The 15,320-nt window shown below is 40.9% G+C and overlaps 1 protein-coding gene across 6 annotated transcripts in view; it reads left to right on the top strand.

The window, feature by feature from the left end:
* The window catches only part of SGCD (sarcoglycan delta), a 697,628-nt gene that overhangs the window by 595,081 nt on the left and 87,227 nt on the right, over positions 1–15,320 (top strand). The window contains exon 7 of one of the 6 annotated variants that reach the window (XM_055560047.1): positions 74–12,649. The exons of the other annotated variants lie outside the window; for them this stretch is intronic. Coding sequence (XP_055416022.1) covers positions 74–230 — 157 coding nt within the window. The 3' untranslated portion in view covers positions 231–12,649. Of the gene's footprint in view, positions 1–73; positions 12,650–15,320 lie in introns of those variants that run through there. 6 annotated transcript variants of the gene reach the window in all.

Here is a 15,320-nt window from a genome sequence, read left to right on the forward strand (position 1 = left end):
TGAGTTGACACCCTTCTTAACATGATGCATCTGTCTGTTCATTTATGGTTCTCCCTGTGGTCTTCATTGAAAGCTCTTTGGGAAATGAAGAAAATGCCCTTCAGCATTTGAATACAGATGTATGTAAAATGTGCATGATGAGTGAGATTACAATGAAGAGCAGGAGGCACTGGGTTCCTGATTACTCACCCCTGCAGATGACGGGGCTGCTCAGTGAGGACCATCTGTGACACACACCACCATAATGGAATAAACATGTCCTACTCTTGCTGCTTGAGGAGTATTACAATGCCTTCAATAATTCAGGGATTCATTCCAAAGTTTAAAGTCAGTTCTTAGTTAATGAAGTATAGAGGGTTTTGCTTCATGTCACATCATAATCTCATAGCTTCAGCCAAGTGGGGATTAAGTTAAGTGAACAGGGGAAGATACAACCCCCTTCCCTCAATATTTGTTGTTGTTCAGTCTCTCTATCGTGTCTGACGCTTAGTGACCCCATGGACTGCACCACACCAGAATTCCTTGTCTGTACCAGGTCCTGGAGTTTGCTCAAACTCATGTCCATTGAGTTGATGATGCAATCTGTCATCCCCTTCTGCTCATGCCTTCAATCTTGCCCAGCACCAGGGTCTTCTCCAATGAGTCAGCTCTGTGCATTAGGTGGCCAAAGTATTGCATCTTCAGCTTCAGCATCAGTCCTTTCAATGAATGTTCAGGACTGATTTCCTTTAGAATAGACTGGTTGGATCTCCTTGCAATCCAAGGGACTCTCAAGTGTCTTCTCCATAGTTCAAAAGCATCAATTCTTCAGCACTCAGCTTTTTTATGATCCAACTCTCACATCCATAACTACTGGAAAATCCATAGCTTTTACTATTATACTTTGTCGGCAAAGTAATGTCTCTGCTTTTTAATATGTTGTCTAGGTTGGTCATATCTTTTCTTCCAAGGAACAAGTGTGTTTTAATTTCATGGCTGCAGTCACCATCTGCAGTGATTTTGGAGCCCCCCAAAATTAAGTCTGTCACTGTTTCCACTGTTTCCCCATCGGTTTGCTATGAAGAGATGGGACTGGATGCCATGATCTTAGTTTTTTGAATGTTGAGTTTTAAGCCAACTTTTTCACTCTCCTCTTTCACTTTTATCAAGAGGCTCTTTAGTTCCTCTTCACTGTCTGCCCTAAGGGTGGTGTCATCTACACATCTGAGGTTATTGATATTTCTCCTGGCAATCTTTACTCCAGCTTGTGCTTCATCCAGTGCGGCATTTCGCTTGATGTACTCTGCATATAAATTAAATAAGCAGGGTGACAATATATAGCCTTGTCGTACATCTTTCCCAATTTTGAAACAGTCTGTTGTTTCACGTCTGCTTCTAACTGTTAGCTTCTTGACCTGCATACAGATTTCTTGGGAGGCAGGTAAGGTGGTCTGGTATTCCCATCACTTTAAGAATTTTCCACAGTTTGTTGTGATCCACACAGTCAAAGGCTTTGGCATAGTTAATAAAGCAGAAGTAGATGTTCTTCTGGAACTCTCTTGCTTTTTCTATGATCCAATGAATGTTGGCAATTTGATCTCTGGTTCCTCTGTCTTTTCTAAATTCAGCTTGAACATCTAGAATTTCTTGGTTCATGCACTACTGAAGCCTAGCTTGGATAATTTTGAGCATTACTTTGCTACTGTGTGAGATGAGTGCAATTGTGCAGTAGTTTGAACATTCTTTGGCATTGCCTTTCTTTGGGATTGGAATGAAAACTGACCTTTTCCAGTCCTGTGGCCACTGCTGAGTGTTCCAGATTTGCTGGCATGAGTACAGCACTTTACAAGCATCATCTTTTAGGATTTGAAATAGCTCAACTGAAATTTCATTATCTCCACTAGCTTTGATCATTGTGATGCTTCCTAAGGCCCACTTGACTTCACATTCCAGGATGTCTGGCTCTAGGTGAGTGATCACACCATTGTGGTTATCCAGGTCATAAAAATCTTTTTTGTATAGTTCTTCTGTGTATTCTTGCCACCTGTTCTTGATATCTTCTGCTTCTGTTAGGTCCATACTGTTTCTGTCCTTTATTGTGCCCATCTTTGCATGATGCTTGGTGTCTCTAATTTTCTTGAAGAGATCTCTACTCTTTCCCATTCTGTTGTTTTCCTCTAATTCTTTGCATTAATCACTAAGGAAGGCTTTCTTATCTCTTCTTGATATTCTTTGAAACTCTGCATTCAAATGGGTATATCTTTCCTCTTCTCCTTTTCCTTTCACTTCTCTTCTTTTCTTAGCTATTTATAAAGCCGCCTCAGACAACCATTTTGCCTTTTTGCATTTCTTTTTCTTGGGGATGATCTTGATAACTGCCTCCTATACAATGTCACAAATCTCCTTCCATATTTCTTCAGTCACTCTATCAGATATAATCCCTTGAATCCATTTCTCACTTCCACTGTATAATCGTAAGGAATTTGATTTAGGCCACACCTGAATGATCTAGTGGTTTTCCCTAATTTCTTCAATTATGTCTGAATTTTGCAATAAGGAGTTCATGATCTGAGCCAGAGTCAGCTCCTGGACATGTTTCTGCTGACTGTATAGAGTTTCTCCATCTTCAGCTGCAAACAATATAATCAATCTGATTTCAGTATTGACCATCTGGTGATGTACAGTTATAGAGTCATCTCTTGTGTTGATGGAAGACGGTGTTTACTATGATCAATGCATTCTCTTGGCAAAACTCTGTTATCCTTTGCCCTGCTTCATTTTGTACTCCAAGGCCAAGTTTGCCTGTTATTCCAGGTATCTCTTGACTTGGCACTTTTGCATTCCAGTCCCCTATGATGGAAAGGTCATCTTTTTGGGGTGTTAGTTCTAGAAGGTCTTATAGGTCTTCATAGAATTCTTCAACTTCAGCTTTCCGCATTAGTGGTTGGGGCATAGACTTGGATTAGTGTGATATTGAATGGTTTGCCTTGGAAGCAAACAGAGATCATTCTGTCATTTTTGAGACTGCACCCAAGTACTGCATTTCGGACTCTTCTGTTGACTATGAGGGCTATTCCATTTCTTCTACAGGATTTGTGCCCACATTAGTAGATATAATGGTCATCTGAATTAAATTTGTCCATCCCGGTCCGTTTTAGTTCATTGATTCTGAAAATGTCAATATTCACTCTTTCCATCTCCTGTTTGACCACTTCCAATTTACCTTGATTCATGGACCAGGTTCCTATGCTATATTGTTCTTTACAGCATCATATTTTACTTCCATCACCAATTACATCTACAACTGGGCATCGTTTTTGCTTTAGCTCCATCTCTTCATTATTTCTGGAGCTATTTCTCCACTCTTATCCCATAGCATATTGGGCATCTATCGAACTGGCATGTTCATCTTTCAGTATCATATCTTTTTGCCTTTGCGTACTGTTCAGGGGTTCTCAGGGCAAGAATGCTGAATACTTTTTGCCATTCCCTGCTTCAGGGGACCACGTCTTGTCAGAACTCTCCACCATGACGTGTCCACCTTGGATGGTCCTACATGGCTTGGCTCATAGTTTCAATGAGTTAGACAAGGCTGTGATCCATGTGATCAATTTAGTTAGTTTTCTGTGATTGTGATTTTCATTCTGTCTGCCCTCTAATGGATAAGGAAAAGAGGCTTATGGAAACTCCCTGATGGGACGGACTATCTGTGGAGGAATCTGGGTCCTGTTCTGATGGTTGGGTCCAGGCTCAGTAAATCTTTAATCCAATTTTCTATTGATGGGCTAACAGCAACCTCCTCCAAGAGGAGTTACACCACAAGCCAGGCCTCCCAGGTCTGCTGCAGCCAGAGTCCCTGTGCCCATGGCAAGCCACCACTGCTCCGTGTCCCCACTTGAAGACGTGGAGACACTTGAACACTGAAAGGCAGGTCTGGCTCAGTCTCTGTGGAATCTCTGGGTCCTGGTGCACACAAGGTTTTGTTTGAGCCAAGCATCTCTGACGGGTGTGGGGTTTTGATTATAAACGTGATTTCACCTCTCATACTGTCTTGCTGGGGCTTCTCCTTTGCCCTTGGACTTGGGTATCTTATTTTGGTGGGATCCAACATTCTCCTATCGATGGTTGTTCAGCACTGAGTTGCAGTTTTGGAGTTCTCACAGGAGAAGATGCGCATATGTCCTTCTACTCTGCCATCTTGGAATAAAGTGAAGACTGCCAAGTATGACACCAGCCAGCCTTCTTTTTTCACCTACAGAAACTACTATGGGACCAATTATGTGCACTGGTCTTGACCACCCTGGTGACAAGGGTCACGCTTATGAAAGGATGTGGATCAAAATCGGGCCCAATGGCTCTCTCATAATTCTAGCAAGAAAGTGAAATTACAGTTAAACTCTTATGAGGTTTGGGATTTTTTTCTTTTTCACATTGACTGTTTTGCCCATTTATTTTTACATATCCCATAAGTTTTTGACCCTCCGTTGAAGTACACCCTTAGGAGTTACATTGTTTTCTTCCCCTGAAGGCCACAGCCAGTGCTTATTTTTCACGAGGGTTGAATGGATTTTTATCTCATAACCACAGGCTGCTGCCACTGAACTCTTGCTTCCTGCCTGCACCCTATTGCTGGGCAAGATTAACCTGTAAGGTATACTGACCGCTGTGGCTTTTCTAATAGACCTAGTTCTCTTTGGTTATAACAGTTAGACACTTCTGTGGCCATGAAAAGCAAACCCTAGGAGGATTTTCCAAAAGGCTTTGTCACTTGACCAGACCCTACGAATGAGGTCTAGTGGACGAATAGCACACAGGTCCATGTGCTGTTTCCATGGATCTGATCATCCTTCTCTTCCTGGTGTAGGGAGAGATGCCCCTTACAAATGGAGATTTCCTTTAGAAATGTGAATGTCTCTTACAGAAGGATAACTTCTACTTGGTTTTCAGAGCTTTTCCTATGTCTACAGTTTCTTAAAAATAATCAGCTAAAAATAATCCTTATGTAAGACAGGCATATTTTGGGGTGGTATATTCTGTCCTCCTTCAACAGCAGGAAAAGCCCCAGATTCATCTTTCTGGCCATTGCCTCACTGAAATGAGGCAAATGAGGAAACGTCTGTTATTACAAATACAGCCATAGCATGGGAAAATGCACAAAAGCAGATCAACAAAGTTTACTTTTCAGTCACAATCTACTAACCTTTGGGACTTATCTCAAAAACAGAGATTTGCTGGAGCCAACCAGAAAGCATAGAACACTGTTCTTAAAGACCTTTTGCATCGTGTAATTATTATTCATTTATTCACTTGTTTTTTATTTATCTCCCTTACTGGGATGCAAACACTAAGCCAGCGATTTTCATATTAGAAGCACTTGAGTTGAAAAATAATTCTGATTCCTAGTCCCTATTCCAAAACAGTTAAATTAAAGTTTCTAAAGGTACAACCCAGATGTTGATATTGTTTAGGTATAACCAAACATAGGTTCATACACTCACAGTTCAACAACCAATAAATTGAGGGGCAAGTTTCAGTAGAAAAGAAAGATACAGAAAAACCCCTACAAACAAACAAGTTCCAATCTGAGAGCACATTTGTAAGTCCAACAAAGTTAGCTTAGGCACCCAACCTTCAAAATCACCTGTATAGTACTGCACTGTAATAGGTCTATAATACTTTTCACACAAATAATACATAAAAGACAAACACAAAAAATAAAATATTTTTAACCTTACAGTACCTTGAAACATTCAACAGTATAGTACAACAGCTGGTATACAGGGGTTGTCATAGGGTGAACAGGCAGGAAGAGTTACTGACTGCTGGAGGTGGGAGATAGCAGAGCTAAAGGATCATCAGCAATAGGAAACAGAGGGCAAGCTACAATTTCACTTACAGCTGATACTGATGGCACCTGATATTGATGGTTCCGGTTCACTGCTGGAACCAGATGCACATTCACAGCTTTGAAAGTTGTCACCTTGAAAGTTCATATGTAGGGGACCTACTGTACTTTATTCAGAAAAGCTGGCAATCTGGAGAGATGGTGGACTTCTCTCAGGAGACCAACTGCAAAGATTCTGCTCAGCCATTAACAGTTTTTTAAAGGGAAATAGGAGAAACTGTCTCAGTTCATCATTAGGGCAGGAGGTAATATTCTTCATCAGCTTTCCATTGTGTGCAAACCTGCTGACTTCTCCTGATCTTCTCTTGAGCAAGAATGCTGTCTTGCTCACATGGTCTGTCTGCAACTGGGTGTCCTCTTGCCCTCATGGTCCACCTGCCATAACTGAGGGGAAGCTAGGGGTTGAGAGTCAGTCATTCTTTAACTACTTAATTCTTCATTCTTACTCCTTCTAATCCAGGAAAAGAATCAACAGGTTAGGTAAGGTATTGTGTATATTTAGTAAATCAGAAATCAGGAGCTAAGTTAACTGTTGTTTTATGATCTCATTTTTTATGATTAAGGTCTAAAGAAAACGGGAATGATAAAAAAAAAGGGGGGGGGGAGGCAGAGGAGCTGCTTACAGGAACATGTCTGGTGATTCCAGGGTGTAGAGAAGGTTGAAAAGTGGCTTCCAAGGGGACAAGTACCATGTCACACACCCTCATCACCATATACACACCAAGTATTGTAAACTCTGAAACCATGCCTTACACATCAGTGGATACTAAGTAAACATTGTGTAAGTGGATGGCTAGAGAGATGGAAGAATAGGTGGGTTGAGTAAGTGAATGAATGGAAAAACTCAATGATTATAAGTTACTGGAGTGAAGTTCTTATGGTAGTTGTTATTAGATCATTGTTTACAATTGACCTCATAATAGGTGAGATTCTACATACCACTGTGCCGAAAAAAGATCATTAGAGTTTTTAGATGAGTATATGGAAAAGTAAAGAGCAAACTGCAGGATGCACACATCATCCAGAAGTGAGATTTACTCTGCTTTCTTTAACGTGACATTAATCTCCTGTCTTGGCACACTGCCATCTCTTACCGAACAGGCAGCCGTCACATCAAAGGTAATGGTTCATTATTATTTCTTCAGTGAATCATGTTTGTCTGAAGGAAGCAAAGACAACAAAGAGGAAATTATAGTTTGTGTGGGGTGATATGATTGCTTGTAAACCAAGCAATAAAAGAGAAGAGTATACAAGCAATTGAGAATTCTGTCTTTGTCCACCAAACACAGAAAATGTGCAGAGTGAGCAGCTTATGAACTATTCACAATTTAATTGGGGGTGGGAGAAAAATGCTGAAGTATCTTCTACACCTGGGCAACCCACAATTTCCTCGTTATAGCATTGATTACACCCCTGGATAATTCTGTGCATGCCAGTGCAATGCTGTGCACACCAGTGTTGATTCCAGCTCTGATTCACGTAAAGCACAAGCAAGTCTGTGTTGATACAGAAAGTAGAAAGTAGCATTGGAGAGGGTTTCTGTTGAGTGACCAAGTACTGCTTTGTCCCTATGTTACTTAGATGTCAGAAGAGATTATCCTGTCCCCTAATACCTACTTAAGAGTGACTGATGAAAAACTCCTTTTTCCAGATCGAGCAAAATGTATGTCCTTCCTAAGGAACCTCCTTCTAGTTTTGTGATCACCTCTGACTTTGGCTTTTTATTCTGTGAATGTGTTCAGTTTAAGACTAAGAACTACCACTAAACCATATGCTCCTTTTGTGCAAATTAGAGACACTTCCTCAGGTCATTTCCATCTGTCAGAAAATTGTCACAAGACAGTGATATTTTAAAGAACAAGATACCTGTTGCATGTACTAGAAAATTGTTTATACCAATTGTTTATGCCAAGGATGTGAATCGCCCCTCCACACACATGTACACATGTGCTTTACCTGGATAACTATGTTTGATCCCCTAAGGGCATCTCACTGTCCTGCTCAAGCTGTCTATGTAAAAGTACACTAATGGGAACATGGACCACAGTTTTTTTTTGTTTTTTTGTTTTTTGTTTTAATTTCCATCAAAAAGATTTACTCACACAAAGCTCTGGTGTATACAGAAGATTTTATGAAAGTTATGAAAAAGCAAAACAAGCTAAAATTCAATAGTAAATATTCTCATTCCCAAAATTCTCTAGGCCACGTTATCTGATCCTCCCTTTTCTCTAGAGCAGTCTTTCTCTCTTTCTGTGGTCTCTCTCCACTTTGTACTCCTGCCCCTCAGATGTCTGGGTCCTTTCTAATGCCTATAAATTTAGGTATCTTTTGGATAACTCATGTTCCTACAGACCCATACACTCAGGGTCTCATTTTTTTCCCTCAAGCTGCACATCAAAGTGTTTGCCCAAAGAGAATTCCTTCCCTAAGATAAATTCTGGGGAAAGCATTAAGAATTTGTCTTTAAATCTTACCTCAAATATCTAAACTAGAATTAGTAGTTCAGTGTGGTAGCTGGTTTCCATCTAGTAAACATTCTATAGGCTGCAAGTAAGAAGAAACCATTAAGAGAGAAAAATTCATAAGAGCTGAAGATGCATATGGCCCTTGTATATGAACTGGTCCAGTTTTCTCAGGTTATAAATGGGGAAATCTAGGCCTAGAAAGGGAGAGTGACCTGCCTCAAGTCACATAGCTAAGTGCGGTGGTCAGTCCTGGAAACAAAGTCTCATAATTCCCAGCTCTGGGAACTTTTTAGTACTCTACCACCTCTGACAGCATTTCATTTGTAATTTCTAATCAGTCACATACCAGCCTGTTATCATGACTATTAGAATCTTGACATTAGAGTCAAGCTGTCCTAGCACTATTACTTGTTACCAAGGACTTAATTCCTCTGAGTTTCTGTATTCTCATTTGCAAAATGGGGATGCTAATACCAAATGTAAGGAAATCCAGGTTGCAGTGCACTCTATTGGTTTTAGAAGGCTCTTAGTGTTTTAGAGTCATGTGCTTTATCCACTCAACTAGTAAGCCTGTCTTAGAAATGCTTTGAATTCAAAGATGGTTAAATCATGTTCCCTACGTCAGTGAATTGCCTGCTAAATTCAAATTTCAGCTCTATAACAGGCCTAGGTAAAAGCTTGTAATGAGTTTATGAACTGAGAACACAGATTAAAAGTCATGTGTTATATGTCTCAAAGATGAGTAGGAAATCACCAGAAAGAGCAGAAGGTAAAAGCAACCCATTAGGGTGAGGTAGCATCCTTTGGTGCAGCATGGAGGCATGAAAGCACATGCATGAAATGTTGGAAGTGGGATGAAATGTCAGGAGAGTTGCTCTTTGAGACAAAGAGAGATAGAAGATGATGCCAGATGGGCATATGAAAAGTCTTGAATGAGGTGCCAAAAAAATTGGATTTTTATCTACAGATAATGGGGAGAGCAAGCAACTACAACATAAAAGAATTGTTGTCCTATTAATTACTGCAGTGATTTTTTTTCACTGATTAACATTTTACTGTTAGCCATGTTCTTGATTAATTCTCAACTTGGGATTACTAGGGGAAAATACTCTGGTTCTAAGATATCTACCTAAAATGAATTACCTCAAGTGAAGTAGCCAAACCAAATGCTGTCATGAAGGTAAAAATATAATCTCACCAGTCTTTTATTTAATTTTGAGGGCTTGCATAAGGAAAGAGTTCACTATAGCTAAAATAACACATTTCCTGCCACTGGATTTAATGAAAACCAACTTTAAATGTGTATAAAAAGAGTGAAAAGCTGGGTGCATTTTCTGTCTGGTGCATGTCTCAAGACATTAGTTAGTGCAAATCAAATACGAAGCTTGTTGCCAACTTATATGAAGGTAGCTAATTTTTAAAAGATAAAAGATAATATAGAATGTCAGTTTAATTTAAAAAATAAATGCAGTGCCATGGCTATAATGGTGTAAAAACACGGGTAGTAAGTTTGTAGATCTTTTGTTATTGAGAAATAAAATGCTGTGTTTTCTCATAGGATGTGGTAAGCACCTGAATATTTCTCAAATAAGATTATAGAAAGCATCTGTAGAAACATACAGGTTGAATAGCTTCTACTGTGGGTGAGTAGCAAGAAGGGGATTCTTTAGAAAACATTCATGCTGGAACAGTGAAAAAAGCAAGCAAAAAATCGTTGACTTTTGCCTTACCCCAAGTCCTCCCAAATCAAATTGCATAAGTACAAAAATCTTTTTAGCTCCTGCCAAAAGAGCAGTATCTTCAGGCTATGCAATAACTGATTTAGAGTTGACCACAGTGACCAAGTTAAAGAAAAAGAAGGCACTATAAGCAAGGGACATTAAAGCACTAGGAAGAAAATTAATTGGAAATGTAGAGAGAAAGCAACATGTCCACCTGTGATGAGAGACGGAGGACATCATTTGATCAGCAGGGGCTGGGTTCTCTATGGCTTTGAGGTATTAGGGGTCAAGGACTGGATGAAACTTAGTTTTACACTTGATATCACTTAATAATGACTCTCGGTGTAGTATCAGCTCCCAGGGTCTCCAAAGCATCATCACAGGAGGTGTCCATGAGTACAGTGAATTGATGGGTGGGGTGATGCCAGTGTTTCCCTTCCCCGTACCCCATTTACATGAGAAGCTTAACTTGGAATCCCCAAAAAGCAAAAATATTAAAGCAACTGAGCATTTTAGTGCAGGAGGTAGGTACCAAAACTATGATAAAATATGGGAGGAAAAGCCATGTTTCTCTAAGAGCAGGAAGTGGGAGTATCTGAGTGGATGATAGCCAAGCAAAAGTTTTAAAGGGAGCAATGCTCAACTTATCAAGATGTGTCATTCTACCAAGGGAACCACACTGGAACGTGGGAAATATCTGAAGGTGGGATTGTTCATTCTGTAAGATTGTAATGAATTGATAAGCTCTTTTTTTTTTAATTTTATTTTATTTTTAAATTTTACATAATTGTATTAGTTTTGCCAAATATCAAAATGAGTCCAAGCTCTTTAACCTAGGGAGACATACACCTTTCCATCAAAGACTTCATCAGTCCCCTCCCTTTTGCCTCATTTATATCTTTTGTGGAACTTAAGCATCACTTTCTCAGGTGCCACCCCATGCCTTGAGCTCCTAGAGCCTCCACATTTCTCCTCCATTTCTCCAGAGCATTGACTTCCAATTCCTATTGCACGTTCACTTTTAGGCTTGTTTATTCATGTTTGTAATCCTGATTAGCCAAATGCACTGTGAAGGCAGAATCATTTTCTTTCACATCTAATACAGTGCCTAACACATAATAGTTATTCAATAAGTACTTGTTGAATGACAGATAAACAGGTGAGGTTAAATCGGAGCCAACTTGTCCAGTTAACTCTGAGAGGAGATGGGTAATGCTGCAGACACAATTGTATTTTTGCTGATGAGAGAACCACTCTCACCTTCATTGCGCCTGACTTGGGTCTAAATGTCTCAACTCAAAAAGCACTACTCCCTGGGAATTTAATTAATGAGAACCACAAGTCAGCACTTGGTAATCATCTAAGCACCTGCAGAGGACCCTGAGCTCTGGACTGCAGAGACCTGAGTTGAGACTCTAGCTCTGCCACTTTTTAGTCATATGATCTTCTGCAAATCACCTACCCTGTTGGATGCTCACTTGCCTTATCTCTGAAAGAACAATCATAGCAGATTCATCTCGTAAGGCATCCATGAGGCTCGGTAAGCAAACCAAAGCATGGGCACACAGAGATATTTAATTATCCTTATTCAAGGGAAACTTTGGGGAGTTTAAGGTTGAGTCAGTGAAACCACACAGAAAGAAGAGACCAAATGGTACAATGACAATGCCGGGAATTGTAACTCGTATGTTTAGTTATTAACTGTGTCCTGCACAAACCTGTGAGAGCTGTGCCCCAGGGGTCAAGTTTGTTTACTGGCATGTGCACAGGGCTGGGCACACAGTAGGTCGTTAGTCAACTTGGATGGATGGATGGATAAATAAGTTCCCAGGTAGAACATTATTACTTGCCAAACTGTGTTCTAGTTAAAGTATTTAATGATCTACACTAGAGTACTAGTTAAAATGCTAGTTTGAACACCTCAAAGGCTACGCTAGAGTTCACACCATCAAGGCTTAGCACAAGAAAGGGCGGTGGCATTCTAGGTTAAAAAGGATAGGCGGGTGATGATGAAGTGGCAATGCTGTGACAAGAAAGAAAGCATGTTAATATGCACTTCCCGGGGTCATGGCCATATGCTTTACATGGGAAATAAATAGTCTGTGATGCCCTGACCTCTGTTTCGTTTTCCTGTACTATGGACCCCAGCTAAGGTGAATTATTTTCAGATTGTCAAATTCTTTTTGAGCCCACGTCATCTTTCACTAGTCCCCTGCCTGGAATACTTCTATGTCCTCTTTTTGCATAACTGCTCCTTATTCTTTGGGTCTAAGTTCAGACAGCATCTCCTGTAAGGTTTCTCTGAGCCCTCAAACTAGTCTGTCTTTAATGCAATCATAGTAATTGTTCTGTGTTTTGTTTCCATGCTGAGACTTTCCTTCCCCCTGGGTAGGCTAAGGAAAGGCAGGGACAGCCTATGCCTCATTCACAAAACTTACCAGCCTCTAGCATGTATTAGTATTTATTGAATGAATAACATCATTCTAAGATGTGAAGCCTAAAAGAATCATAGAGTAATGTGTCGCTAGAGAAATAGGAAGCTTGTTGGGGATGGTTGGGGCTTAAGGCTGATAATCGGAGTTTTTCATTTTCTTTGAAGTAACAGCGCCAGATGAATAAAAATTCATAGGAAGCAATGGAACACAGCCTGAAAGAGAGAAGGTCGGGCTAGAGCGGATGGCATCTCAAGAGAACAAAAAGTGAAAAGACAGGCACATTCAGGGACTGGAAGGAAGAAAAGGAACTGACAAAGGAGCTAAGTTACAGAAACCAAGAAGGAAGAAAAATGTTTCTCAGAGGAGTAGATGTGCTCAAACACTGCAAGTGGAATTTTGAAAAACCCTTAAAGCAGAGGGCAGATGCTGAAAGGAAGTGGGTGGGGACACCTGTTTGGGCGCTCCAGCAAGGAAGAAGGTGGGCTGGAAGAGAACTCACATGGGCTGCTTGGCCAAGGTAAGCTGTCACCAAATCAAGTTAGAATTATGCCTTTGAAAGGCAATGACAATCGAGAGATGGAAGATGGCAGAGGAAACACAGAGGGAGGTGGATCTGACGTGGAAAGTTATTATGTTTTGTTTCTAAATCTTTGGCCCTTATGCCACTCTGCTGCAGGGAAATGGGCTTAGGCGCTGTGCTTGGTAGGATGCCTTAGCGGTTCCCAGGCATTTGATGAAGCATCCCATGAAGTGGTTGGAGAGGAGGGGAAAGGGCCATCATGAATATCTTTGCTGTGTAGCTCCTAGGAATTTGGCTGTTTTGGTATCCACAGAACCACCTGCTTGCCTAGGGGCTGCCTTGGCCCACTTCCTAAGTTTCCTTCAAGCATGCATGCTTTGTCAAGAAGGTTATAGTACAGTTGGGAAGACAACAGGGGGACTGTCATTTCCTTTAGTGTCTTGGCAGTAACCTGTATCTATAGCAGCTACTTAACAAATGTTTATTGAAGTTCAGTCAAGCTGGGCTGATGTTCTTTGATGCTACGAGGCTTGACTCTCACACTCTTTCTTCTAAGCGGGTGAAAGACACTTCAGAAAGAATATTACTCTTCCATGAATTACTAAGAGTGATAGTTATATACTGAACACTGTGCACAACACTTTACAAACATTTAACAATCAAAATGATGCTATGAGTTAGGTACTATTTTTAGCCCCATTTCATTGATAGGGAAACAGAGGCATGGAGAGGCTGAGGAATTTATTAATCCAGGTCATGCTGCAAGTTAAGTGGTTCATTTGAACTTAAATATTTGTCTAAATCTAAAGACCACTAGGCTAGACTGATCCTCAGATGTCCACTTTTCTCTCAGGGTCTCCATAAGGCATGTAACCAGGGAATGTTAGGACCATAATAGTCACCTATAACACACTACTTTCCTACCTGTTCCTTCCTTTACCCTGAAGTCCTGCTAGAAGCTAGAGTTGCTGGAATAATTAGCACAGACACCACCTCTCTTGGCAGGACAGCCTTGATGGATAGTCCCTCTAAGCAGGTTAGTATCTAGTATACCATGGGACTCAGCTCTCTTCATCCTGGAGAAGGATTCCTACTGAACACAGGATAGCCACAGTCCTTGGTACAGTTTCCCCAGTTGGTAACAAGATTGTTAAGTGTCCAGGGGACAAAACTGTGGCTGATAACTCAGTTTGCTTTGGATCCATCGGATGATTTGAGCATGGTACTTTCAGGTTACTGGTTTCACTCCTTTGAGTAATTGGAGTTGGTTCTGCCTAAATCTCGGATCCACTTTGCTTTATGGAATTCTGTGGACAAAGGCAAAGCTACAGAGAATTTGATCTTGAGCACTTCCCAGGGTCAGTCCTTAAAACTGACCACTTCTTCTCATTGTGAGCCTCTGTCAGGATTTCACAACTGTGGCTGTGATTTACTGACTTGTCTGATTCCCTCCGGGGGCAGTCCCATTTTTCAAAGCTATCCCATGCTCTGAGTGGCTCTTCACACAGTGGCCTTCCATCAGGGGCACCTGCTCCAGCAATCAGCAGCTCCAGAGGCACTCAGACCTTACTAGACACTGCAATGATCATCCACATAGACGAATCATGGATTTAGAGAACTACACTACTGTGACAATGCGAGAAGACAGATTAATAGAGAAAGCAGAGCAGGCCAGGGGCTGCGGAATGTGGTGACAGAATTCCAGGAAGTTAAGTCACATGGCGGTAGCACTTGATAAGGCTGTAGCATCTCAGTGTTCCCCTCTCAACCAGCAGGAGGAATTGGCATTTGAACCAATGGAGGGTCTCTAGAGCTGAGACATGATCTCTGATCTGGGCTAAAGCAGTCCAGAAATCAGAATTACAAAGATACATTTGAGTGAAACACTCTTGCTTTTACATCTTTCAATTGCCTGTTATTTTCTTCTTTAGTAACCATTTAGCAGGGGTCATAAAACAGAACATGGAGGGAGGGGAGTTGTTGACTGGAGGTAGAAAATTCAGCATGTGCTGGCATTCTGTCACTGAACTGAAGTGCTCTTGGAGGCTCTTTTTCCTCAACTTTGAATGAACCCCAACTGTCTCTTTTATCAGAGCTGCACAGTGAAGGAGACAGCAGCTAATGTGCCTGGTGAAATCGACAGCCTCAGCCAGGGAAATAAATATACAACACTTGCATGCACTGACCCTTCTTTCCCTCTGCATCAACTTGCATTGTAAATGGCTATTCACTGACAGGTTGTGTTGATACGAATTCAAGCCTGATTCCAGCACCAGGGAAGCATGCCATTCACTT

This window comes from Bubalus kerabau, chromosome 1 (assembly GCF_029407905.1).
Source record: "Bubalus kerabau isolate K-KA32 ecotype Philippines breed swamp buffalo chromosome 1, PCC_UOA_SB_1v2, whole genome shotgun sequence".
NCBI classification, from domain to species: domain Eukaryota; kingdom Metazoa; phylum Chordata; class Mammalia; order Artiodactyla; family Bovidae; genus Bubalus; species Bubalus kerabau.